Genomic DNA, 26,546 nt, shown 5'->3' with positions numbered 1-26,546 from the left:
TTGTGACTCTTCTGTCAAGTTAGTAAACTCTTTGGCTTAGAGCAGGTGGCTTTTCGTGGAGTTCTTATATGGGAATGAACACGCCTTGAGAAATAAGGAGTTAACAGGTGATTTAACATGGAGGGTTCCAAGACTACTGTGAGCTTTTTATTAACAAAAGGGGTGGAATATAAATTTTGAAGAAAATCAGCAAAATGGTTGTATCATGTCACTTATAAGTCATTATTTCAGAAGTCACTCACCACAGCGTAACTACCCTGGGCGTCATGGGTTGTTGGGGAACTCCATACTTGCGAGCCAATCCAAAATCAGCTTAGCACAAAAATAGAGAACATTACCTGTGATTAAATGCAGTTCATGTAATCATAAAAAATGTTTCAAATGCAAATTTTGAGTATTTGTATGATAGAAATAAATATGATTTGCTTCTTAGGGGATAGTAGTTCCTCTAAAACGAGTCCATGTAATAATTTTGAGCGAATTAAGGTGCATACTCACCAATCTTAACACAACCATTGTCTGTCATCAGCAGATTAGATACCTTCAGGTCCCTGATAATACAAGAGTGACACAATATAAAAAACACTGTTTGATTTTTGATACAATGATATGTGTTTCAACACCAGCTCCTGAGAGCCTAGCTGACAAAGAAAGAACCGTAACTAAAGATTCAATGATAGCGTTGAGCTTTACGTAGAAGAAAACAATTATTTGTGATGCAACTCAAAAAAAATTAAAAATACGGAAAAAAACAAATGTTTTTGTCTTCATGGTTGCAAGAAGTAACTTTCCTTTCTATTTACATTTTATATTTAAGGAGAAACTATTCTGCATTGACCTGTGAATGATGAAATTGTGATGGAGATAACGCAAGCCTCTCAACAACTGCAGTATGATACATTTGACCTGAAAAAGGAAAAGAATTACAATTATGCAGAAACAAAGACGCCATGTAATATATCAACATACTCATACTTAACATCTCAGTGTTGACTGAATATTTTTTGACAATTTACATGATTAGGTTTTCTGATGGTTCTGAGTCTTGTCTTCTATTTTCTGCCACTCTGGGTTTGCACTCCATTTTAATGCATTAAAGATCCTTCAAGATGAACGGACTATAATTTGTTCACCTCTATTTAGTTGCCTCCCTCAAATAAACATTTTAATGAAAGTACATTGTTCTTCTGACCAATTTGTTGAATGGTTCATTTTGCTCGGGCTTTCAAGTAGAAATGTATCCTCAACAGGTGTTTGCTTTATCTTTAAATAGGGCCACCTGATTCACATCCGTTTTTGACAGAATTGATGACCTCACTAATTTAATGCAACACTGCTATTTTTTCCATTTTCAACAAATTGCCTAATTGCACAGCTTCATGGCGCATTTGTTTTTGGTTTCCTGAAAATTTACTGCACTAGTAAACTTGTTTGACACAGAACATTCATTCATTCATTTTCTGAACCACTTTTTCCTCAATAAGGTCCAGGGAGGCTTTGGAGCGTATCCCAGCTGATTTCAGGTCAGAGGCAGGGGACACCCTGATTTGGTGGTCAGCCGATCCCAGGCCACAAGGAGACGGACAACCATTAAAGCTCCCACTCATACCTAGGGGCAATTTAGTGTGTCCAATCAGCCTACCATGCATGTGTTTGGAATGTGGGAGGAAACCGGCCTACCCAAAGAAAACCCACACAGGCCCGAGGAGAACATGCAAAATCCACATGGGTGGACTGACCTGGATTTGAACACAGGACCCCCAGAGCTGTAAAGCCGATGAGCTAACCACTCAAGCCTTGACACATAGGAATAAAAATTATATTGAAAACATGGATTAATCTGGTTAGTCACATTAAACTGCTATTATTTTGAACATTCATGTTTTATTCAATAAAAACTCCTTTTGTGCTCTAATAATTTAAGCCCCGTTTATCTAGTGATGTGATAAAACTGCACGCCCTACATGGCAATCAACGCATTGACATCACAGGGTCATTGCCGCTTAGTTTTCCTTTGTGATTATCCCCACGTTGTTTTAAAAATGTACTTACTGCTCCAGCTGCTATTGGCTATTACCTCAAAGGCTGGCGTTACTCCTGCCTTTTATGGCCAATTCCAGTTGCCATTATTACTTTCAATATCACACAGACTCGTGCCGACAGTGTCTCCATTCCAAACCTGTCAACTCAAAACTGTAGATAATCTTACAAATAGTGGTGTATGCCCTTACACAATGTTAATTAATCTCACATTTCATAATGCGTGTAATATTTAAAAACATTTTTTTGTGAAATTTGAAATACATTTTTAGGAATACTATTGTCATAGGGCGGCCCGGCGGATGAGTGGTTAGAGCGTCGGCCTCACAGTGGGGCACCTGGGTTCAAATCCAGGTTGGTCCACCTGTGTGGAGTTTGTATGTGCTCCCCAGGCCTGCGTGGGTTTTCTCCGGTTTCCTCCCACATTCCAAAAGATATGCATGGTAATGTAATTTTTTCGTACAGTTCATGATTTTGTTAAAATTAAATATTAACTCAATATTATGTTATTGTGACACAATCTTAGTAATATTGTAAAATATAGTTGAATTGGATTTCAAAAAGGTACTACAGATTTAATCTCTATTTATAGTGGTACCTCTACTAGGCAAGCCTTCTACAGGTGAAATTTTAAGGTTACGAAACCGTTTGATATGCAATTTACCGTTCCAATAGTATACAAAAACAAGAGCCAAGTTCCGAAATCCCACAAACTGTTAATGCATTTCCTGTATCCGTTATTTTATTTTGATATTGTTGCAGTAGCGTTGCAGTAGCGTTGCAGTCTGCTTGACAATCTCCCAACACTCCACCTGCCTCCCATTGCAGTCTCACAACAAGAACGCTTTTGAAAGACGTTTGTCATGACAGTTTTAACCGTTTTTTTTTCAGGGGAAGGGGGATTTGTTTATTCTGAGTGATTTTAGAGCAACTTTGTTCATTAATTAAAATTACCGGTGCCAATGAAATGAAGTGAGCCTTATTAGCCATCAAAGGAAATCAGGAAATGTTTTTTTTTTTTTAAAGTGTCATGTGCGTAACTGATATTTCAAGGCAATACGGCTGTAACCCACCTACCATCGCTACTCTATTGAAGCAGAAGGTAGGATTAGAAGCAGCGACTCCTTTGCATGGCCTTTCTGTACTCAACGACGAGATGGAGAGACTGTTACTGCTTTGGATAGGGGAGGAAGAAATTGCAAGAGATACAGTAACGGAGTTGATTGTTTCTAAAGAGCAGCACGGAATGGGAACGTAAACCCAAAGAGGTAATAAGCAGTGGCAATTAACAAAATGGAGGGCAGCCCGATGGTGCGAGTGGTTAGCGCGTCGGCCTCACAGCTCTGGGGTCCTGGATTCAAATCCAGGTCACGCAGTGGCGGGCCGTCAGGGCCTTCAAGGCTTTCTCTGCTAGCCAAAGAAATATCTGAATCATATTATATTTTGTCCATCAATACGTACTTATTATTCCAAATGGTCTGTTAGCTTCCTTTCATTGCTTTTCCCCCGGTTGCACTGCTTCCAGATGTGTTTTCATATTGAAGCATTTAACCAATCACATTTCAGCCATGATTTGTTGCCAGATCAGATCTGCCTCAAAGCCTGCACAATCAGTTCTTGCGGGCTCTGCTGCATTAAACTAGACTGTTGCTTTTAACCAATCAGATTTCGAGTTGGCAACCCCACAATGATTTTTCATAGGCGTTAGCATTTTGCTGGCTGGGACATGTCATTGCTTTCACAAACTATGATTGGCTAGTAGGCGGGCCAAAGCAGTACCGAGGCAGCCGAGATCGCAAACTCCACCCACTATGGCCGACAGAAGCAAAAACAAATAGATTCTGTTTGCTCACAAAGCTATTTTCTAGACAGACTTTTTCAGGAAAAAAATGGACATCATTAAGAAAGGGCGGTCAACTCCGAAGCTAGCAAGCCTGTTACAGCCGGGAAAATGGTGTGTGGGGCACTTTCAGCGCGCTAACTTAGCTCCACAGGCAAATAGTATATTGTTGTGTTGATTTAATGCCATTTTCAAAACGGACTATGCCGGAAATATGACAGGACAGGCTCGACTTTCATCATTAGCTTCGATGGCGATAGGAAAGAAGGAAGAAAGAAAGGAGGATGGATATTGCGTAAAAAGGATTTTTGGTGAGTAAAATTACAAATATGGCTATATTCCTAAATAATACTTCAATTGTGGGCCAAGTTGTGATATCTGAAAATATCCAGTGTTTGTATTTAAGCTCCAGTGTTTGTATTCAATCACAAAATGCTGCTAGGAAGTGGATTTTACCCCAGTTTAATTTTTGGCGTTTCACCATTGACGTCCATCGCTGTCTTTTCCCGGGAAAAATCACCCCCCTGGCCTGGTTGTAATGTCTCAAAAGCTCCAGTATTTGTATTCAATCAATAAATGATGCTAGGAAGTGATTTTACCTAATTTTAGTATTTTAGTGCATTTTTTTGTCATTTCACGTATGGACGTATCGACGTTCATCGCTGTCTTTTTACCGGGGAAATGATACTCCGGGCCCGGTTCTGATGTCTAAAAAGCTCCAGTATTTGTATTTAATCAATAAATGCTGTTTTTGGCTGGATTTTACCCCATTTTCGGCCAATGTTTGCCCGTACGCCATTGACGTTCATCGCTGTCTTTTCCCGGGAAAATTACCCCCTGGCCTGGTTTTAATGTCTGAAAAGCTCCAGTATTTGTATTTAATCATGAAATGCTGCTAGGAAGTGGATTTTACCCCATTTTTGTGCATTAATTTATTGATTATTTTTATGTGTCGCAGCTGTAGCTGCAGTAGAGGTTTTATAGCCATAAAATAGTTTTTGAGGGTTGGATTGATACGTTGAAGGCGCTACGAGAAAATGCACCGAGTATTGAGTATTTATAATTTGAGGTTTATCCCTGCAAGTGACTCACTGTCAAGTTTGGGTATGTTAAAAGTCCAATTGTTTTTTTTTTCCTATCTAAACTTGAATGCTGGTTAATTTTTACCTGAAAACAATGCAAGGGCCAAAAGAGAAATCAACACTAAACTACACCATACACATGCACATTAGTGTGAACAAATACATAAAACACATCAAAACGCCCACATGAAATTATCACATTCATTCCAGTATGTAAGGACAATGTCCACGAAAGGGGCACTCAAACAGTGCTACACTCTTGAGCTGTGGTTGCTGTGCCTCACCAAATGGTACTTCAATAGTAGCCAGAAAACTGACATGGATCTCTCTAACAACCAGTTTTGTCCAGAGCTGAATATGATCCCTGATTGTTCCATTCCAAAGCCTGAGACTTAATGAGGCACTGTGTAATTAATGATCCTCTTAAAATGGTTTGCAATAAATATAATTCAAGATGTAAACAATTAATTGTCAGAATTATAACATACGACTGTTAATACCAACAGTTTCAAAATATTCATTCAATCATCTTCCATACCGCACAGCTTCAAAAGGGTTGTGGGGGTTGCTGGAGCCTAACCCAGCTGACTTCGGGAAAAAGCGAGACTACACCCTAGACCCTAGGCATTATATTAAATGATAAAATAAAAAATGTAAGGGCAAATTAAAGAAAATGACCATAACTTTTTCTCATTATGCCAATTAGTCATCATTGTGCAATTATTTGTTCTGACCTGTTTCTTCCTTCTGGCTTGATCCAGACCCCATCAGGATTCAGTCCACTATTTGTGGTCGGTACATGTCTGCCCTCAGTGTTATATCAACCTTGACCACGTCACATTCAGAGTTAAAAACTGTGTTTAAAAGCATCTTCTGGTCATTTAAGCGCAGACTCCTCTTCGTGCCTCTAAGCATCAGTCTTAAAAACACTAATCCTGTACTCGGAGTTATTAAGAGGGACTAGACACAGTGAGAGCTGTTAAACCTATCTTATGAATACTACAGACGCTCCCCTACTTACGAACATACGACTTCCGAACAACGGTACATACGAACATGTCTGCAAATTGCGTTTATGTCGAAAAATGTTCGTAAGTTCGATTTTGTTGCGTAAGTTGCGTAAGTGCGTGATGTATCGCCAGTGCGCAAAGAACCTTTTTCATTTTTATCATGAAATATCTCGTGCAGCCATTATTCAATATGGTTGGTCAAAAGCGAAATGCTTCTATTGAGGGAGTTGCAAGGAAGAGGCAAGCCATTTCATTTGAAACGAGTGGCAATAATAACGAAGCTTGATGCGCGTGAAAGTGGTGAGCGTTGCACGGTCATACAACTTGAATCGTTCGACCGTCAGTACCATTTATAAACAGAAAGATCGAGCAGCAGGACCCAAATATTGAACGTTGCACAAAGTTTGCAAATCAATTGAATGATGCCATACAGTGCTACCGCATCATTTATGATGAAAAAAAGAAGAAAACTGTGCAATCGTCGTTAGATCGCTTCTTTCGGCCAGTTTCTAATACATAAATCTCTCTCTCTATACAGTACTGTACATATTCTCTCCATTGTATTAAATGTTTTTTTCAGTACAAACCAATGCGTGTTACTTATACAAGCCTTAAACATACAAATGCACTAATATAAACCTTCAATATACTTATATAGCCCTTAAACATAAATTATAATAAGAAATATAGCACTGAATCAACTTACAAACAAATTCAACTTATGAACAATCGCTCGGAACCTAACTCGTTCGTAAGTAGGGGAGCGTCTGTATTCAAAATAGTACTGAAGTTCTATAAAATAACGACTTAGTTGAGATTCTTTTCACAGCCAGGAACAGTAACCTATTAAGGATGTGGGGGAAACTGTAGTACCCAAACAAAGGAAGGCTTGACCTTAGGTTTGAATCCATGATCTTAAAACTGTGCGGGAGGCATGCTAAGCAGTTATTCTGTCTTCTAATGAAAAACTCTACTATATTGATCTAATTTATTTAAGAAGGTGAGTCTTCTAGAAATACATATTTTGATGCATATAAACTTTCCCATGAACAGTCAACATTTTTATCATATCATATCATTTTCTGAAACACTTTATCCTCACTAGGGTCGTGAGGAATGCTGGAGCCTATCCCAGCTGACTTCGGGCCAGAGGCGGGGTACACTCTGAATTGGTGGGCAGCCAATCGCAGGGTACAAGGAGGCAAACAACCATTCACGCTCACACTCATACATAAGGGCAATTTAGTGTCCAATCAGCCTACCATGCATGTTTTTGGAATGTGGGAGGAAACCGCAGCACCCAGAGGAAACCCACGCAGGCCCGGGGAAAACATGCAAACTCCACACAGGTGGACGTGACCTGGATTTGAACCCAGGACCACAGAACTGTGAGGCCGACGCGCCAACCACTTGCCCCACCGGACCTGCCCAAGTGAAAGGTTGACACGGCCCGATGGCCGTGTCAACATTTTTGAAAACCAAATTAACCGCTAATGCAAAATAAATTCTTGATTCCATAATAATGCTGGTACAGTTGTGAATGGCCTCACAGCAGAGCCGAGTGGACCCATGAGCAGGACATAAGTCAACAAAAAGGGGAGAGCAGGTGCACTAATGGAAGGCTTTAATTGTAACTGTTGTGTATAAACTCAAACTTTGAGCATTTGCAAGGATTATCGATGAGTATGCCTGACCAGAAATATGTTAATTTGCTGCTCTCTTGTGGTAGCTCTAAGCATTACACTCTGCAGATTCGAAACTCCATACCTTCTTCAGTGCACACTGCAGTGTTTCCACTTAGTCATTTACGCTTGAAGTGTGTTGCATGAACTACGCAACAGGACCGCTATTTTGTGAGGTTTTATTTTCGTCAGATTTTCACTTTGGTTTACAATGTTTTAACAAAAATAAAACCCAAACATTGCTTAAATAGGTAAAATTCGTCATCCTTTCTCTTGAAATTGACCGTCAGTTTTCCTTACTTTTTCCTAAAAGGCATACTTCTCCTGCTTCTGTATACCTGTACATAATTATATTCACGTTTGCTGTGCTATGCGTGGAACTGAAATTTTCCTTTCTCATCTAACCCATTTTTCAAAAGAGATTTTTTTTATAGCGCAACAACTGTCTTTTGTTTCTGAACGAGCAAGTGGGACCGGTGACCCGAGAGCATTTTCAACCGTATGTAAATTCTTATTTTTAACATGTGTTCCATTATTGGTTAATCAATACTTTAATCACTGAAGTTGTATCCTCTTTGCCGCATGGATAGACGTTGAAGGCGCTACCAGAAAATGCACCGCCCGCCACTGCGTCCATCTATGTGGAGTTTGCATGTTGCGTGCGTGGGTTTCCTCCCACATTCCAAAAACATTCATGGTAGGCTGATTGGACACTCTAAATTGCCCCTAGGTATGGATGTGCAAGGTTGTCTGTCTCCTTGTGCCCTGCGATCGGCTGGCGACCGATTCAGGGTGTCCCCCGCCTCTGACCCGAATTCAGCTGGGCTAGGCTCCAGCACCCTCCACGACCCTAGTAACAATAAAGTGGTTCAGAAAATGAGATGAGAATTAATAAAATGGGTAAAAAAATTAAATGTTAAGAAAAATAATAAGTGATATTTAATGCTAAGGTGTTTTGAATTCATAATTTGAAGTTTGAATTTGTGCATTTATTACATGTTCATGTGCATTGTCTGTTGCCTAACATTACCCTCCTAGAACTTATGCACCTGCACAAATAGAAAATGTTTTTCAAAGTTTATACATTTTAATTCATTAATAAATAATTTTCTCACCCTTTTCTCATTGTGTTTCTCACATCTTTCCTACAAAATTTGGACACTTTGATCATTTTTAAAGGTTTTAGTTGGTAGTAGTTTATTCGAGGACCATGGAACCAATTAGAGAAGTTACACATAAAATACTTTCAACTTAATAAAAATCCAAGTAACGAAACAAGTTCCGGAACCAACTAATTTCGTAAGTAGAGGCAACGCTTTACTGCTAAAAAAATGCATCGGAAACACAAAAAAATCATTTTGATTTGGTTTCGTTGCAATTTTGAGGCTAGTGTGGAGTTTTACATGCTGTGTGTGACGTGGTGGCTGAGTTTCCGGGAGAGGAAAGCTGTCGCTTTGTAGTTTTCTGTTGCAGACAATGTATAGAAACCCTAGCCAAGTTGTTGTTGTCCTTGTAGACGCTACAATGTTTTTTTTTTTACTTTCATATTTTCCCAAATGATATGTTACTATACACCGTACCGGTTAAAAAAATTGAAAATCCCGTAAAAAAATATGGACAGATCATACAAGTTCTCAAGTATGCCATTCCTTCTGCCTATAATCATTTTCATGTGAATCTGTTTCCTCCATCAGAACCCTCTGAAACCCACCGCCGTAGAATCATCACAAGGGATGTCCAGATGCAGATATTTTTTTACTTCCGATCAAGATGGTTTACCGATCCAATGGCCATACATTCAGACCAGTAAAAATGAAAAAAAAAAAAATTTGAATAGTAAATGATTTTTTTTTTAATTATTAAGGTGATCCCTGCTTGTACTTCAGCAGGGAGTGCTCCAATTACAAATATTATATAATACTCAGTTATTATGATTTGTTTCTAAAGAGAAGTACAGTGATCCCTCAAATATCACGGTTAATGTATACCAGACATAAAAATCGAAAGATCGCAAAGTAGCGTCACATTATTTTTTATTTTTTCCAGTGCTGAGTCCTAGTAGCAAGAGTGGCTTACGCTTACGAGTTTCAGCATGGATTTTCACATTTTTATGAAATTGAAAAAATAATTATTATTATTTTTAAAATAGCAGAAAAAAATCGAGAAGAAGTGAATTCGCAAAGTCGCGATAATCGAGGGAAAACTGCAATCTCACTCAGCTGATATGTTTGCTCAGTGGTCTGATTTACAACATCTAAAAAGCACCATGGTACTGAAAACACAGTGCTACTGTGTACTGTACAATACTCCAAAAATACCTATATCGAGTCTCAATACCGATATTGTGTATCGTATCAGTACATCCCTAATTAGCACAACAGGAATTGCTGCCGTCTGTGCATTTTTGTAATGCTTAATGCAGCTTGTTTTTGCATCCTTACTTAATTAGTATAGATTGTATTTAATCAATAAAGAAGAATATAATTATCTTAGCAATTTAGCAGCCATATTTGACAGTTTTGTAAAATGATTATCCATAGTTTAAAATAAGGGTATGCCCTACCTGAGCTTCAGAGAAAGGTGTTTGAATATTCTCCAGCAGACTAGCCAAGTCCTGCTCACAGTAACTCATGACCAGAAACAGACTAAACAGAAACCAAAAAAAAAAAGAAAAGAAATGAAGAATCAAGTGGATAAAAAATAAAGCTAATGACTAAGATGTATTACCATTTTCCATAGTTATTAACAGAATTACATTTATTACCAGAGCTGCCAAACTCTGTCGACCCCATTTCAGGAGTACCCTGGTCCCATTTCAAGAGTTTTATGTTTCCATCGGGAGTGAGTGCAATTTGTGTAAAATCGATAGAAAATGTAAAATAAATAAATAATGCAAGACAATTTAAATCAAACTGTTATTATCCTGCTCGTATGATTGGCAATGCACTCGTGTTACCAAAGGTATCCAGTTTACAGTGCAGTTGAATCATATGTGCAAGTAAGATGGCGGAGGCCATAGCGATGGTGTGAATTAACACGCAGGTAATTTTGGGCCAAAAACATCTGGAAAAACGCAGTAATCGAATATAGTGCGCACCTAAAATTTCCCGCTGACGAAAATCAGAAATCTTACCTTTTTTTCTTCGTTTCACGATTGTTTTGTTCAAAACCGGATAGAGAAATCTTCAGGTACGAGCGTGTCGAGTGTCGTGCAGTTGGTGGAGTTATGCGTTTGAATTTTAGGACAATAGATGATACACAGAGTGGACAAACATATCATGTAGACATGTTATGTTGCAATACCTTTTGTTTTAAGAAGTTCTTTCTCTAACTCTGGGAACATTGCTTTTCTTCCACGTCCTGATGCTTTTGCTGTTGCTTTTTCTTTCAATAATGAGTCTTTCTTCTTCCTCCAACCACGGATGTTAGCTTCACTAATATCGAATTTTCTTCCAGCTTCTCTGTTGCCCAATTCCTCTGCCACTTTGATGACTTTTCTTTTGAACGCTGCGGTATAACTTGCTCGTTTTGATGCCATGTTGCTTGTACAATGTCCAAAACTGAACTGAGAGAGGGTGAACTGAGACGAGTACGAGGCTAGAGGGGGGCAGTGGTGGTCTCGGCTTTCCGATTTTCGATCGGCTTTACGAGATGACGTAAAATCCGTGCGTCAAAGTGAGTTTGACAATGCTTTTTTCGATCGAAAATTTGTAATTTATTTTAGTTATTGATTATAACACGCACCCCATCTATTGGAATTAATTATATAGCAAAAATCTGCGTGTTATATTCGAGAAAATACGGTATATTTAAATTTGGCACTTTTTCAAAATGGTTGCCTCAAAAAAAATTGGTGACATTTTTTTTGGATTTCCGGAGTTTAGGGAGGTTGTCAGGAGTCCCAGAGTTTGCGTTGCTTGTCCGGAGCAAACTCCTGAAATTCCGGAGAAGTTGGCAGCTCTGGTAATTATTACTCATTTTAAATAGTATATTTTGGGTTACACACACAAATTGTGTATGCATGTGTGTCACACATGCACTGTAGGCAGGACTGCATTGAGTGACAGTGACCAGAAAGAATAAGTATAATAGTGGCAGTGTTCTAGAATTTCACCCAGGACCATAATTTTCTGCTGTCAAAATGGGAGTCTTACAAATGGGACAATGACCCCTAATTATATTTAACGTAACACCTCACCGTATCCTCAACTCCAAGGACTGTTTACTGGGAGATACACCTCAACCCTTTACCCAGATGCAAGTTCGCAATGAAGATCTGCGAAGGACTCTTAAATTGCTTGGACTTGGATTCTGGAGCAGATGGCGATAATCGAATACCTGATATGCGATTATTGTTGCAGTTGTTTTTGGCCTCGATGGTGTTATTCGGTTAACTTGTGCAATTGTTTGAATCAGATTAGCTTAGATGTTTTGAATTATGCGCTACTAAATGGACAGAGGAGGATGCTGCTCTTCAGAATCCTCTTGAACAAAGGCGAGTTGGGAGTGGTTTTCCTTGCAAGTTGTAGCCAGTGTATGTTAAAGATGTCTCCATGTTTGATTAAAGTATATTAATAATAAATCTGTCAATTATGAGAAAAAACAATTAACACTCTGGCCTAGATATTCTGTCCAAAATAAAACAGAATCCTTTAAAAAGGGTAGCCTTGGTGGGGTCCAACCAAATTAATGCCGGGAATGTGCACCAAACACTGACACCTGTCATAAAGCGAACGAACAGCTCACACCAGAGGGGCCTGTACACCATACAGAACAAAGGACACAGTTAAACATATTTTCTTCATCCACAAAATAAGTGTTGCCTAGTTAGACAAAAGCAATCCAGGATATTTTGGAGAGGGTGTTAAACTGACCAATTGTCATGCGGATATGATGAAAACCACACTGCTACTCCTGAGTCTGAGATCCGACTTGCCGACAGACCCTCATATCCTTTCATTCCTTCATTTTCCTGACCGCTTATCCTCACAAGGGTCGCAGCGGCTGCTGAAGCCTATCCCAGCGAACTACTGGTAGGCAGGGGAGACTCAAATTGCTGGCCAACCAATCGCAAGGCCCATGGAGACGGACAACCATTCACACTAATACCTAGGAGAAATTTAGTGTTCAACCAGCCTATCATGGAATCTGTTAAAAAAATGATTCACTTCATTTGCCCATTCCCTGTCTCCGGACTCTGGGTCCGTCTCGCTGTTGCTTCGATGGCTGGAGACGGTCCTCAAGCCCCTCCAGGCCTTCCTGGCGTTGCTCCTCTGGAGTTGGTATTCCAGCTTCCTCTTGCCTCCCCCCTCCTTATCTCTCTAATCAACTCCTTCTAGACCATTTTCAGCCTCTCTTTGTCCTCAGATTTAAAAGCCCTCTTCTTGTTGTTCAGGAGGACCTTAAGATCCGGGGTTAATTTTTACGTGCTTTTCGTTCTATGCAGCGTCTTCCTATATTTTATCCACAAAGAATGGTCCCCACAATCCCTCACCCGTGCTGAGGATTACATTTGATGCTTGGGAGCTCTTTTCTGCTTTCTGTGTTCAAACTTGTGCCTGGAGGAAGCTGGAAAATCAGCTCCAGAGTGAGCCCAAGAGACTGAAATCTGAAACACCCCTCCTAATGTCTGTGTGTGCGTGTGTGTGTGCGTGCGTGCGTGCGTGCGTGCGTGCGTGCGTGCGTGCGCGCGCACGCACGTGTATGTAGTACGCACACAATGTACATTTATGGCATTTCAGCGACTACTGCTAAGAGCACACAATTATCAGCTTTCCACTGTGTTCAATCGTGCTTTATAAACAGAACCCAATATTAAGTGGAGGTTTCTTTATGCATAAGATTTAAGAGTGGTTCTCAAGGGAAAATTTAGCACAACTTTTTGGGGGGTATTTACGGGCATTTTTAGGAGATTATAAATATTAGTGCCTCTACGTGGTACGACTCACTATCGTAGCTGCCAAGGGCGGCAACAATTCTAAATGTGGACCTATCAGACATGGTTGTTTATCCCAACAATCACACCAGGAAAATTATGGATTTTAGTTTTGGTGTGCCACCCCAAAATTTTCAGTGGCCCCATCTGGTCCCCCTGATGAAACATTACTGGAGGTCCCACTACCTCCCATTCATGCCACTCCAGGTCTCACTGTCATTGCCCATGTAAGCAGTGCAAACGGCCCCCCAAAAAAGAGTGAGTTCCCAGAAAGGGGTTTCTCCTTCATATTACCGAAAAGTATAGGTACTCTGAGCTGCTATTCGGCCACCACCCAGCTCTCTTTGCACCCAAGCTCGTTGGCCAATCCCATTTATGGGAAGCCCATGGGAAGAGGGACCCAAATCGCCTATTTGGATTGTGCCCAGATGAGTTGAAGGTCCAGTCTACAGACACCCACCATTATGGCCCAACTTCACCAGGCTTGGCTCCAGACGCATGCCCTGGTCCGGGGTGAGAGGAAATGTTGTCCATTTTTTGGACTGGTCATAAGGGATCAATTGATTGTTTTTTTTTTTCTGGACCATGGTTTTCAAACAGAAAAGGGTACTCCTCTCCACATCAGGGATGAGGTCTTTCCCCAAATGCAAGAGTTCATATACCTCAGGGTTTTATTCGTGAGTAAGTCAAGAAGGGAAGGATATTGAGATGTGAATCAGCACAGCATTTGCAATGATGCGATCTCTTTATCAGTCTGTAGATTTGCAGAAGCTGAATTTGAAAGGCGAAGCACTCTATTTACGCCCCATCTATGCTTTTACCATCACTAATTGTAACGAGCTATAAGTTGTTACCGAAAGAATGAAATCTCGGAAGGGCTCAGAGTCAAATGAGGTGGCTCGGGATGGCCTCTGAAAAACTCTCTGGTAAGGTTTTCTGAGCGTGTCCCCCTGGACGCCGTGGAAAGGTTGTCCCGCAGCTGACCAAGAAGTGTTCGGGGTACACCTCAAAATGCTCGGCGAAGTTATATGGATGGAAAAAAATGTTTAAGCATGTAGTTTCCACTGTAGCAAAGAGCTCAATGATTGGCTGAGTCAATCAATGCAAGTCTTTGATTAAATTTGATGACCTTTCAAGGTGGTTGCCCACAACAACCTCCTTCAGTTCCACGATGTTGGGATGTCGGAGCCGCAGCAACAGAGTGATCTCTCGGAGGCTGCTGATGGGAATGCCTGACACAAATGCACACACACACAAAGAGGTCCTTCCACTTTCAGCATACGGAGTGAAACAGGTAAAAAAAAAAAATCACCAAAACGCATCTGGTGAATTACCATCTTTTTCTTTATCCATCCGGACCTTCTTCAATGCCACAATTTCATCGTATTTGGTGTCACGAGCTCGGTCTGTACAGAAAACAAAAAACAATTTATTTGACTATTTGAATAGAAAGTTATCTTTTCCTCGAAAGGAGGTATATGACTTACAAACAATGCCATAGGTTCCTTCTCCTATCCGGTTGAGCTTTTCAAACCCCTTAACACTTCTGCACCTCCCAAACTGGGAAAAGAAAAAACATTTGTGTTCTGAACTAAGAAGAGGAAAGAACTGTCTCAAAAAACAATGCCATAAAATGTAAGAAAACAACAAAAAAGTTTGAATTGAATTGGCCAGCCTGGCAGGTGAGTGGTTAGAGCAGGGGTCGGGAACCTTTTTGACAGAGAGAGCCATAAATAATTCATATTTTCTAATGTTATTTCTTGAGAGCCATTCTCAGAATTGAAAAGTGAACATACATGAAGTTTTTTTTGTCATTTCACCACTTTTAAAGTATAAAAAGTCTCTGATATCTTTTGACAACATTGTTATGCTGTGGCTAATAAATCAGTATCAATGAGATCATGCATCCAGAAGAGTAATAAAACACAAAATTATGATTAAAGTGGTGGTAGAGGTAGTATCAACGCCACAGTGACGCTCATATTAGTGCGTTCGGGACTCAGCTCTCTCACCAGTGATTTCCATATTTTACCTCACAGGTTAGTGGAGAGCCATATCACCCATGGAAAGAGCCACATATGGCTCCCGAGCCATAGGTTCCCTACCCCTGGGTTAGAGCATGGGTCTCAGAGTTCTGGTGTACTGGGTTGAAATCCAGGTCGGTCCACCTGTGTGGAGTTTGCATGTTCTCCCTGGGCCTGGTTGGGTTTTCTCTGGGTTCTCCGGTTTCCTCCCACATTCCAAAAACATGCATGGTAGGCGGGTTGGACACTAAATTGCCTCTAGGTATGAGTGTGAGTGGAATGGCTTTCCATCTCCTTGTGCCGTGTGATTGGCTGCCCACAAATTCAGGATGTCCCCTGGCTCTCGCCCGAAGTCAGGTGGGATGGGCTCCAGCACCCCCACGACCCTTGTGAGGATAAGCGGTTCAGGAAAAAAATGAAATAATGAATTGAATTGACTGAATGCCTTTATTGTCAGTATACGAGTATAAAGAGAAGTAAAGCTTCACAATGAAGTGCACACAATCAATAAATAAAAAGGTAGCCAATATAGACAAATAGTCAAGACGAATAAGTGGTCACAAAATAAGTTGTCAGGTACAAAAGCGACTAACGTGGTTAGCAGTCTATGGAGTTTTAGTGCAAGTACAAGATAAGAAATTTGTCTAGATTAGGTCCTCCTAGGTGCAGAACTTGAGTTGACTACAGTGACAGCTCTTGGGAAGAAAATGTCCGAGAGTCTGTTTGTTTTGGCTACTATGGTTCTCTAGCGTCTTCCAGAGGGCAGAAAGTTGAAGAGGTGTATTGTGTTTTAAGATGCTCTTTGCCCTTCCTAGGAGGGGAGGTAGGGGCCAGTTGATGATCTTTTGGGCTTTGTCTATAATCCCTATAAAGTGTGATTTATGGATGTGTGTATGTGTATTATTAAAAGTCGTCAAAGGCAATTGTCTTTGTAGGTTTTTTTACCAAAATGTTTGTCATCCAGCACTACAGAAGCAGGTAAGAACCATTAGTGACTTAGAACATGGGTGTAAAATTACATTTCAAAGAAATCACAAAACATTAATGCTTGTTGTTGATTAATGTGTTTGTTTGAATTCTTAATGCTGTGTTTATTAAATGTGTGCAACTGAGTGCTCGAGATAAGACAAATATCCAAGTTACGAAAAAACCCCAAAAGTACATGCATTCCTTATCCGTTATTTTATCTTGAAAATATTGTCGCGGATGCATTGATTCTCGTTTTACAAGCTCACTTCACCATGTACTGGGATCTCATTGGCTGTCTTACAACAACCGTCCATTTTCTTTAACCCATGGTCTGCTTAAACTTCAGTTTTAAGGCAATTTTAAGGGTGCGGCTAATACGCGGGGAAATACGGTACTCAAAATTATGCAGTTTCACAGATTATATTTTATGCATGCGTACTTTGTCATGTTATACTTCTCATTTTTGTGGTATTGTAAATCAAGATTTTTTCCATAGTTTCCAGACACGGTGGGTCAATCCTAGTAGTTTAACCTTTCTCACTACTCACATACCACATTTACTCGCATATAAGCCGCATTTGTCAGACAAAAGAACTACGACTGAATCGAGGGTACGGCTTATATACGCATAAAAAGATGACATGCACGAAACTGAAAGTGACGAAGACAAATCGCCATAACACCATAACGCCATAAAGCAAGACAATTCGGTCGGCCAATGCAGTCATTTATTTTATAATTGAGAAAAGATAAACAGATCAAATGCTAAACTAAATTTATTTTGATGTCTATGAATGAAATACTTACTATAATATATAATTACTATAACACGATTCAAATCGTAATATTATGATATTAAAGTCATTGTGTTTCCTAGTTTTATGTAAAGTATGTCATTTTGTTGCCTAGTTTTATGTAAAGTAAGTCCTTTTGTTGCCAAATTTTATGTAAAGTAAACCAGAAGCTCTTTGGTTTTCGGGCTATAACTTTTGTCGACGTTAAGTCTGTGTGAGCACAAAACGGCTCTTCTCGTAATGTTAGGTGGTTGATGTAATATTGGGAGGGTAAAGGCCGTAATACTACAAGATTTAAGTCATTTTCCTGTTTTTACGGTACGTGAACTGCAAGTTGTTTGGTTTCAGGGACATCAACTTTTGACGACATAAAGTTTCTGTGAGCACATTACTTTGCGTAATATTGGGAGAAAGTCAAAAATTAAAATAATAACATTGCATTAATTATTTTAAAATCAGTCAAACTGAAAGCTGTTCGGGGTTTGCGGACATAAATAGATTTTGGAATAATTTGGGAGGCATTATTTAATTTCTGTTAACTTTTTCATGTTAATATAGGCGACATAGTTTTAAATTAGAAAATTTTCAGCGATTGTTGTGCCTTGAGATTTTTTCAATGCAAAATGTGTACCGCAACTCAAATGAGGTTGGGAAACACTGGTCTAAACAGTATATCCACTGCAAAAAATAAAAATAAATTATGAAAAACGTTGATTACACCACTAGCTGTTACACACCTATACTTCCCCACATTCCTTTAGCTCTACCAAGTAGTTTCCAAAGTAACTGCTTTTACAAATGATACTAACTTTTTGACACACCTTGCAAAAGAGATCACGAACTGAAAAGCTTTGAAATGTCGAATTTCAACATTTGCTTCCGGCTTGGTTCATTTTTTGCCTAGGATGCTCATGTGTATACATTCGAATATATTATCTGTAATCGATCATTTTATTTACCAGTGACTTAGCCCTTCTAGAATTTTCTCGTCCTTACCCTGTCGTTTTGGGGCACTGTGAAAACTTTGTTCTTCGGCGATTTCAGCCTGATTGGTTCCGGTTCCTCCTCTCTTGCGACGTTCATCCTTGCTTTATGATTACAATACACAGACCCTTTCCAATACCGACTAAATAAACAAAATATTTGGATTTCAGATTGTGGTGAGGGGGTACGTTCCAATAAAATTAGCATTTCATTCCTTTTCGCATTGTATTCCTCCTTTGTCCTTCTACTTCTTCCGATTGTTTCACTGGAAATTGGCGAACAACTTATATGTGTCGGGCTGCCACCAACTGGACTGGAGTATGAATGTATTTTATTTATTTCTCTCTCTCTCTCGCGCGTGCATCAAAGGAAACACTGCCCCGCGCGTGTCACCAAAGAAGCAATGCAAAGCCCCTTCACTGCAATGATTTATGGGTTCAGCGGGGGTGCAGAGGTGTCAGTTTGGGGGCACCCACGCTTCACTGCAATGAACCAAACACACAATTAAAACGTCCCAGTCTTCATTCCCTCTCTTGGTCTCTGAAGAGACCACACCAACAAATAGCACGCAGGTTAGTAAGAAGATCCATACTCACGTGTTCAGCGGAGGTGTAGAGTGGTCAGTTTGGGGCGACTGAGCATATACCTACCTTTAGGGAGTGGTCCCACTACCCTTTCGATTAAACGAACAACCTTTCCAGGGAGGTGATGCTCTCTTGTTGTGATGCAAGAGATCCACTGGGGAAACAGAAACCGGAAGCAACAAAAACACCAAAGAACACACACCAGAAGCAACTTAGCGCTTCCACACCATAACCAGATGTCAGCTCGGGATAAGGGACATGGCACCGGAAAAGACATATTTACAACACACTAGTCAGACGGAATGTTTCCCAACGATTTTCCAGTCCCGTTTAATTTGAGACAGGTAAAATTTTGGCGGGCTACTGATTTGTCAAAAAATTGTTTTTTAAATGTCGGATTGGTGCAATACATTCATTGTCGAATGGGGCCAATCATCTTGGGTTTTGCTGGCAGCTTGCTCCGCCATTAACAGCCAATTGTTAGATACTACCATAATACCTGTAGTCATCCTAAACCACTGATGGGTCACCATGGATTATATGGACCAAAATACAACGTACAATGAAAATCATCCATGGGCGAATGGTAAGGCCGGAGTGAGTCAATGAATGATTTCCACAGGTGATAAACAGACAACAGTCCCCCAGTGGCCAGAGTTTCAGGCTCAAGACATGACCAATAGACCGTTGCTACCTCTGAATCTTGTTGCAAAGGACACATCAACCACTGTCCACATGTTCGTACTGGTTGTGAACACGGAATCTTTGCACCATTTGGTAAAGTCACTGTGAGGTCATCCGGCCCACATAAGATGGTAGCGCCAATAGACATCAACAAGTCTCTTCCCATCAAATTCACAGGTGTTCGGTGTGAATGAGCGTAAGGATGGAAGAGAGTCTGTTTCAGGTGGGGGATTTCAGTTCGGAGAGGTCGGGTAATAGGCAGAGCTTGCGGAGAACCCGAGAAGCCGACTAAAGTCACGGCGGAAGAGGAGAGACAACTTGGGGCGAGCGGGATGTTCAAAGATGAATGCGTTCCCCCGTGTCCACCAAAGCTGATGTTTGTACGCCGTTGACTTTCATGTGAAGCATTGGGTCTGCCGTACCACTGCTTCTCGATCCTCTCAGGCACCCTTATTTGGAGTATGGAGGATCCCAAGGACCATAGGGATCATCTCCGCCCTGGTAATATTGTCCAGGTGACTGAGTTGTTTGCTGGGGCTGCCATGTTCTGCCAGTGCCTCGTCCTCCACCGCACATAGGCTGTTGTTGCTGTGGTGGGCCATACTGCTGTGCCAGCGGTTGCTGCGGGAACAGTTGCTGCTGTTGGTGCTGTCGGCTGGGACAATCACGTGCCCAGTGACCAATACCGCCACACACAAAACAGTTCCCTTGTTGGCCTTGTCCCAAGTATCCTCTTCCCCGGCCACCAGAGAAACCGCACCCGCGACCACCATATCCACCATAGAACTGACCAACATCTCGGGCCCCATCATAACCCTGGAACATCTGGGCCGATTGCCCTGTCTTTTCCTGTTTAGATTGTTTGGCTTCACTGTGTAATTTGGAAAGTTGAAGTTTTAACAGGGCAGAGGTCAAATTTTGTGATTCGTTTTTTTCTTTGACCTTTTCTTCATCATACATCTTAAAATGGTGAGTCAGGTGACGTTTAAATCTAGGTTCGTCACTTGTCAACAAGTCTGGGTCCTTCTTCAATTCCTTTTTCACATGTTCCGGAAGACCCTCGACAATAATAATAATAATAATAATCGGACATAGGCCATGTCGTCATTACCACAACACAAAAAGCCTACTTGTCATCACACGCAGAAACTGCGTGTGACGAAATTGATGGTGCTTCTCCATAAGCTACGTTTAATCGGCAAAAGACCTAAATAAGTGTAAGTTACGGACTTGTAATTTGACATTCCGCTGTTGTGGATACAGGTCGCTTACCTCTCGATTACCGCACACTGTCTGCCACTTACCTTCCTTCAAGTCAGCTAGTAGGAGGCAGATCACCAACCAAACATCTATTCATATGCCGCAGAAGGGAATGTGTGTATGTTAGCGCGAGTTTAGATGTCTGATGGATGTGGGGAAAAAACTGTCCTTAAGCCTATTTGTCCGAGCTTTGTGGGACCTATAGCGTCTGCCAGAGGGCAGCAGCTGGAACAGATTGTGACCAGGGTGGTAAGGGTCCCCTATGATGTGCTTGGCTCTGCTGAGGTAACGCGGGCTGGCAATGTCTTCAAGTGAGGGCAGAGAGCAGCCGACAATCCTCTGGGCAGTGTTAATCACTTTCTGCATGGCCTTTTTGTCTGCCGCCGTGCTTCCAGCGTACCACACTGTGATGCCGTACGCCAGGATGCTCTCTACAGTGGTTCTATAGAAGGTTCTCAGAAGATTGGAGCCCAAGTTGTTCTTCCTAAGTACCCTGAGGAAATGGAGTCGTGTCTGAGCCTTCTTCACCACTGCCGTGGTGTTTGTAGACCATGAGAGCTTGTCCGTGACGTGGACCCCCAGGAATTTAAAGGACTGGACCCTGTCTACACATACTCCATTTATGAGGAGTGGGGCCAGATCTGTGCCGTGTTTGCGAAAGTCCAAGATTATTTCTTTAGTTTTCGTGGTGTTCAGTGTGAGATTGTTCACCGAGCACCACGAAGACAAATTGTTGACCTCATCTCTGTAAGCCGACTCATCCCCTCCTGAGATGAGTCCGACCACAGTGGTGTCATCAGCGAATTTGATGATGGCGTTAGACTGGTGGGTGGGTGTACAGTCGTAGGTGTACAGGGAGTACAGAAGAGGACTCAGTACACAGCCTTGAGGGGAGCCAGTGCTTAGTGTAATGGAGGAAGAGAGGTGGGGACCAAGTCTAACAGTCTGTGGTCGGTTGGTCAAGAAGTCCTTTATCCAGCAGCAGATTGAAGAGGATAGTCCAAGGTGGGAGAGTTTGTCAGTCAGAATGTCCGGTTTTATGGTATTGAAGGCTGAGCTGTAGTCAATGAAGAGCATCCTCACGTAGTTCCCAGGGTGTTCCAGATGGCTCAGTGCTGTATGAAGAGCAATGGCAATAGCATCATCAGTGGACCTGTTTGCCCTATAAGCAAACTGGTGAGGGTCAATTGAGGGAGAGATTGTATTCCTGATATGGCGGGCTACCAACTTTTCAAAGCACTTCATGATCACAGGCGTGAGGCCAACAGGCCTATAATCATTCATGCTGCCAATGGTTGGCTTTTTGGGGACAGGGATGATGGTGGCAGATTTCAGACAAGATGGAATGATGGATAGTTGCAGGGAACAATTGAAAATGTTTGTGAAGACTCCAGCCAGCTGGTCAGCACAGGCTTTGAGCACCTTCCCAGGTACTCCGTCAGGGCCCGCAGCCTTCCTGGTGTTCACAGACCGCATTACCAGTCTCACTTCCTGTTCCCGGAACGTCAGTGTATTGCTGCAGGGTGGTGGTGGGGGGGGGGACAACAGCTGTTCTGAACAAGGTTTCACTCTCAAATATGCCAGATGGATGGTGGCCGGTGCTTTCTATCCAGTTTTTAACACACTGTTCATAGTGCACCGGACCTCCCACTCCATCGGTGTATGGAAACACGGTTGGGGCCAAGTCATGAGGTCTTGGTAAGGCATTTTTAATTGCCCTAAACAAGGCGTCTGACACCTGGGTCAATGGAATTTCATGTGGGTGTCTAGTAGTTCCTGCCTCTTTCTCTATCATTCGTACCTGATGTTGAGTGCAGGAAGCTGACATGGCCTGTCTCAGGTCACCAAGCACACAATTCTGTCCACTCATTAAGGCCAAGAACTTCATCAGCCATGGACTTCCTCCCCTAGCCAGAGGAGGGAGTTGTTCAGTCAATGCAGCCACATCTCTAAGAACAAGAGGGTCATATATTATACCTCCTCCACAAGGGCAGAGGGGAAACACACCTCCAGATGTAGTTTGCACCAGCTGCGTGCTAGGCTTCGGTCGCCGCCTGACAGTCTTGCCTGGTCTTACGTCTGCTCCACTGTTACGTGGGCGGAGAGTGATGTGAAATCCCACATTTGGTAGAGCCTGTCTATACATGTCTAAATCCTCTTTTTCCCTCTCGTCTGGAATGTCTGAATCACTGTCTGAGTCATGATCTGATCGTCGATTAGCGTCCTCAAACAGTTTAAGATAGTCCGTCAACTCACCTTTTCCTTTCTTACTACATTTCTTTCCTTCCTTTTTCTGTCGAGTCACTTCCTCTCTCCACTTCTGTTCTTCTTTCTCTCTCCTCTCTTTTTCTTGTCTTTCCCTTTCTTCCTTTTCTCTTCTATAACGCCAGTACCTCTCTGCCTCACGTCTCATTTCTTCTACTTCTGTTTCTGTCATTCCTTTGTCATCATCGTCCTCTCGGTCCGTGGTTAAATCAGTCAAGTCAGCGCTGAACTGTTTTGTTTTAACTTTCTTGTATTCAAGATTACATGCCGTCTTTATTAGCTCTTTTGCCTCGGAGGACATGGGTTCCTCCTCATTCTCAACGTCAAGTATCAAACGTCCACCTAAAGTCACTACGGGTGCTTGTAGAGACGCACCATTAGGTCCTTTCAAAGATTGATAAGTCGGTGGAGGTGCAGAAGGGACAGTAAGGGGCGACAAAGAAAAAGCTGTTTCGGGACTGCTAGGATGGTCCACTGTGGGTTGGTGTAATGTAGGATAAATGCCACCAAAGGGCGCCATAGGATCACCTAATTTTTCAGAGGCAGCTGTCTTGGCCTTTTCCATAGCCCGTTGGCGCCTCACCGTGACCAAAGCTGTTGACGCAACTACCAAATTATGTAGTGTCAATCTATGCTGTTCTAATATCGCCTCCTTTTTCTGTATTGAGCCACGCCTAAACCTACTCACCTCCTTCTTTCGCTTTTGTAATTCTGCCTCTCTAGCTCTGACGTCACACTCTATTTTTTGCAAACTGATGGACAAAGCATTCATATCCCACTCAATTTTATGACCAGTAAAATGTAAATTTCCTTTCAACATACAGAATTGTTTCTTCAACTCACTTCTAACCTTGGGGTGCTTGTTACTTTGCACACCATTCAGAACATGTGCTTCCACATCTCCATACAAACTCATCAATTCATTCCATTCTTTTTCATCAATCATTTCAACACGTGCAACACGTCCAAACTCTCCTTCCATTTTCACCAATTCACCAGAATCTTCACATTATCTCACAAACTCTCCTTCCATTTTCACCAATTCAGTCATCACAAATCACCTAATGAATTTGGAATTTTTGTATATTCAATTTTATAAATTAAATATCTGTATATTCAATTTTAAGAATTTAGACTTTTATTATATTCCATTTTTAGGAATTTAGACTTTTAATATATTCAATTTTAGGAATTTAGACTTTTAGTATATTCCATTTTAGGAATTTAGACTTTTAGTATATTCCATTTTAGGAATTTAGACTTTAAGTATATTCCATTTTAGGAATTAAATATTTGTATATTCAATTGTAGGAATTTAGAATTCTAGTATATTCAATTTTAGGAATTTAGAACTTTAGTATATTCAATTTTAGGAATTAAATATCTGTGGACCCAGTCGTTTCCACAGTTATCATGAAATCCCTGATTTCATATATAATCACGAAAATGTTCCCTGAACAAATACTCGTAAAATTTCTATTGTGACTTCTCAATGGCGATGTCTTTCAATACAATCTTTTAGAATCCCAGATTCCCTTTTTATTGCCTACTACAGGTATCATGAAATCCCTGATTTCATACATAATCACGAGAATGTTCCCTGAACAAATACTCGTAAAATTTCTACTGTGACTTCTCAATGATGACGTCTTTCAATACGATCGTTTCGAAATCCCAGATTCCCTTTTTATTACCTACTACAGGTATCATGAAATCCCTGATTTCATATACAATCACGAGAAAGATCCCTGAACAAATACTCAGACTATATAAGTGAAATTTCTACTGTGACTTCTCAATAATTTAAACAATCCAATAACAGAATTTTGACATTAAAGAAACAGGTATAAATATCACGTCCCAGACCTGTCTCGTCACAGACGTGTCTCGTCCCAGACGTGTGTCGTATTTCTCTTTCGAAGTCCCGGACTCCGGCGTCGACCAGTCTCGTTTCTCCTCGGATCATCGGCTCTCTCGAATCACGTCGGGGTGACCAAAATTGTTAGACGACAAGCCCTGATATCTGACTCTACCTGACTATAACTATTTTTATCTATATTAAACTATAACTGGCATGTCGTCCTAACAAAAGGGCATGCTAAAATTCGGAAGAGAGACGACAAGGATACGCTGGGTTACTCCACAGAATAGTATTTATTCCTACTATATATATCCAATTCAGAGCTGCTCCCCTCCACAGCTCTGTGTCCAAGCTTCCCGCATCCCCTTGCCGGCTGGCCCGCCAGTCGCACCCGCGCCGAAGCCACGCACAATATTCCCCATGCCGTCTGGCCCGCCAGTCGCACCCGCGCTGAAGCCATGCACAATATTCCCCGTGCCGGCTGGACCACCAGTCGCACCCGTGCTGATGCCGTGTAAGATTCCTCGTGCCGGCTGGCCTGCCAGTCGCACCCATGCCGATGCCGCGCACCAGATTCTTCGTGCCGGCTGGCCTGCCGAGTTTCTGCCCGCCTAGTTCCTGCCCGCCTAGTTCCTGCCCGCCTAGTTCCTGCCCGCCAAGTTCCTGCCTGCCAAGTTCTTGGCCGCCTAGTTCCTGCCCGCCAAGTTCCTGCCCGCCAAGTTCCTGCCCGCCAAGTTCCTGCCCGCCCATAAGTGGAGGCGAGTCTCCGGGCCCTTTGGATGAGGGGGTCGGCGTCCCCCCGAGCAGCCAGGGTAAGGTGCCCGACGACTTTTCTAAGATTCTGTTATCTGTTAAAGGCAGGGCGCTTGGGCATCACTTAAAGGGCCAGAGGGGATGCCCGCCAGACCGGCCACTCCATCCTCGCCAAATGCCGGCGTGGACGCCCGCCGGACCGGCCACTCCATCCTTGCCAAATGCCGGCGCAGACGCCAGCCGGACCGGCCACTCCATCCTCGCCAAATGCGCGGACGCCCGCCGGACCGGCCACTCCATCCTCGCCAAATGCGCGGACGCCCGCCGGACCGGCCACTCCGACCCCTCGTCACCGGCCCTTGTCTCGGGCCGGCGCGGACGCCCGCCGGACCGTTCACTTCCCCGCCTCGTCACGGGCCGGCGCGGACGCCCCCCGGACTACGTTAAGCGGTGCGGTGCACCTTATAATGAGGTGCGCCTTATTCTAAAAATAAAATAAAATGTGTAATTCATTGAGGGTGCGCCTTATAATGCAGTGACCCTTATAGTGTGGAAAATATGGTACATGGACAGGACACACAAGGCAAAATGCCCATACCACAACAAAATGTGACATACAAACCCAAAAGGGATGGATCCCAGACACAAAGAAAAAAACACGCCAAGAAGGGAAGGCGGCAGGGGGCCCAGAGGAGGGCAAAACCACTGTCTAAACACAAAATAAAAAATTAAAAAATCTTAGTCAGGCGGTTGTCCCGGCCAGCCCGCGGGGAAAAACT

General features: G+C 42.1%; 1 protein-coding gene across 12 annotated transcripts in view; it reads right to left on the bottom strand.

Annotated features, from left to right (window-relative positions):
* cdk10 (cyclin dependent kinase 10) overlaps positions 1-23,653 on the bottom strand; it is a 49,900-nt gene extending 26,247 nt beyond the window's left edge. The window contains exons 1-8 of one of the 12 annotated variants that reach the window (XM_077595862.1): positions 18,373-20,941; positions 15,077-15,149; positions 14,924-14,995; positions 14,719-14,821; positions 10,218-10,299; positions 839-906; positions 499-551; positions 243-312 (exon numbers count right to left, since the gene is read on the bottom strand). In XM_077595862.1, coding sequence (XP_077451988.1) covers positions 243-312; positions 499-551; positions 839-906; positions 10,218-10,299; positions 14,719-14,821; positions 14,924-14,995; positions 15,077-15,149; positions 18,373-18,567 — 716 coding nt within the window. In that variant the 5' untranslated portion in view covers positions 18,568-20,941. Of the gene's footprint in view, positions 1-242; positions 313-498; positions 552-838; positions 907-10,217; positions 10,300-14,443; positions 14,822-14,923; positions 14,996-15,076; positions 15,150-18,197; positions 18,243-18,335; positions 22,838-22,895 lie in introns of those variants that run through there. The other 11 variants (XM_077595863.1, XM_077595861.1, XM_077595865.1 and 8 more) reach the window with 11 other exon arrangements.
* Between the last annotated feature and the right edge of the window lie 2,893 nt (positions 23,654-26,546).

Source organism: Stigmatopora argus, chromosome 3 (genome assembly GCF_051989625.1).
Source record: "Stigmatopora argus isolate UIUO_Sarg chromosome 3, RoL_Sarg_1.0, whole genome shotgun sequence".
In the NCBI taxonomy this organism is placed as follows: Eukaryota; Metazoa; Chordata; class Actinopteri; order Syngnathiformes; family Syngnathidae; genus Stigmatopora; species Stigmatopora argus.
This window is presented reverse-complemented; position numbering and strand designations above follow the sequence as displayed.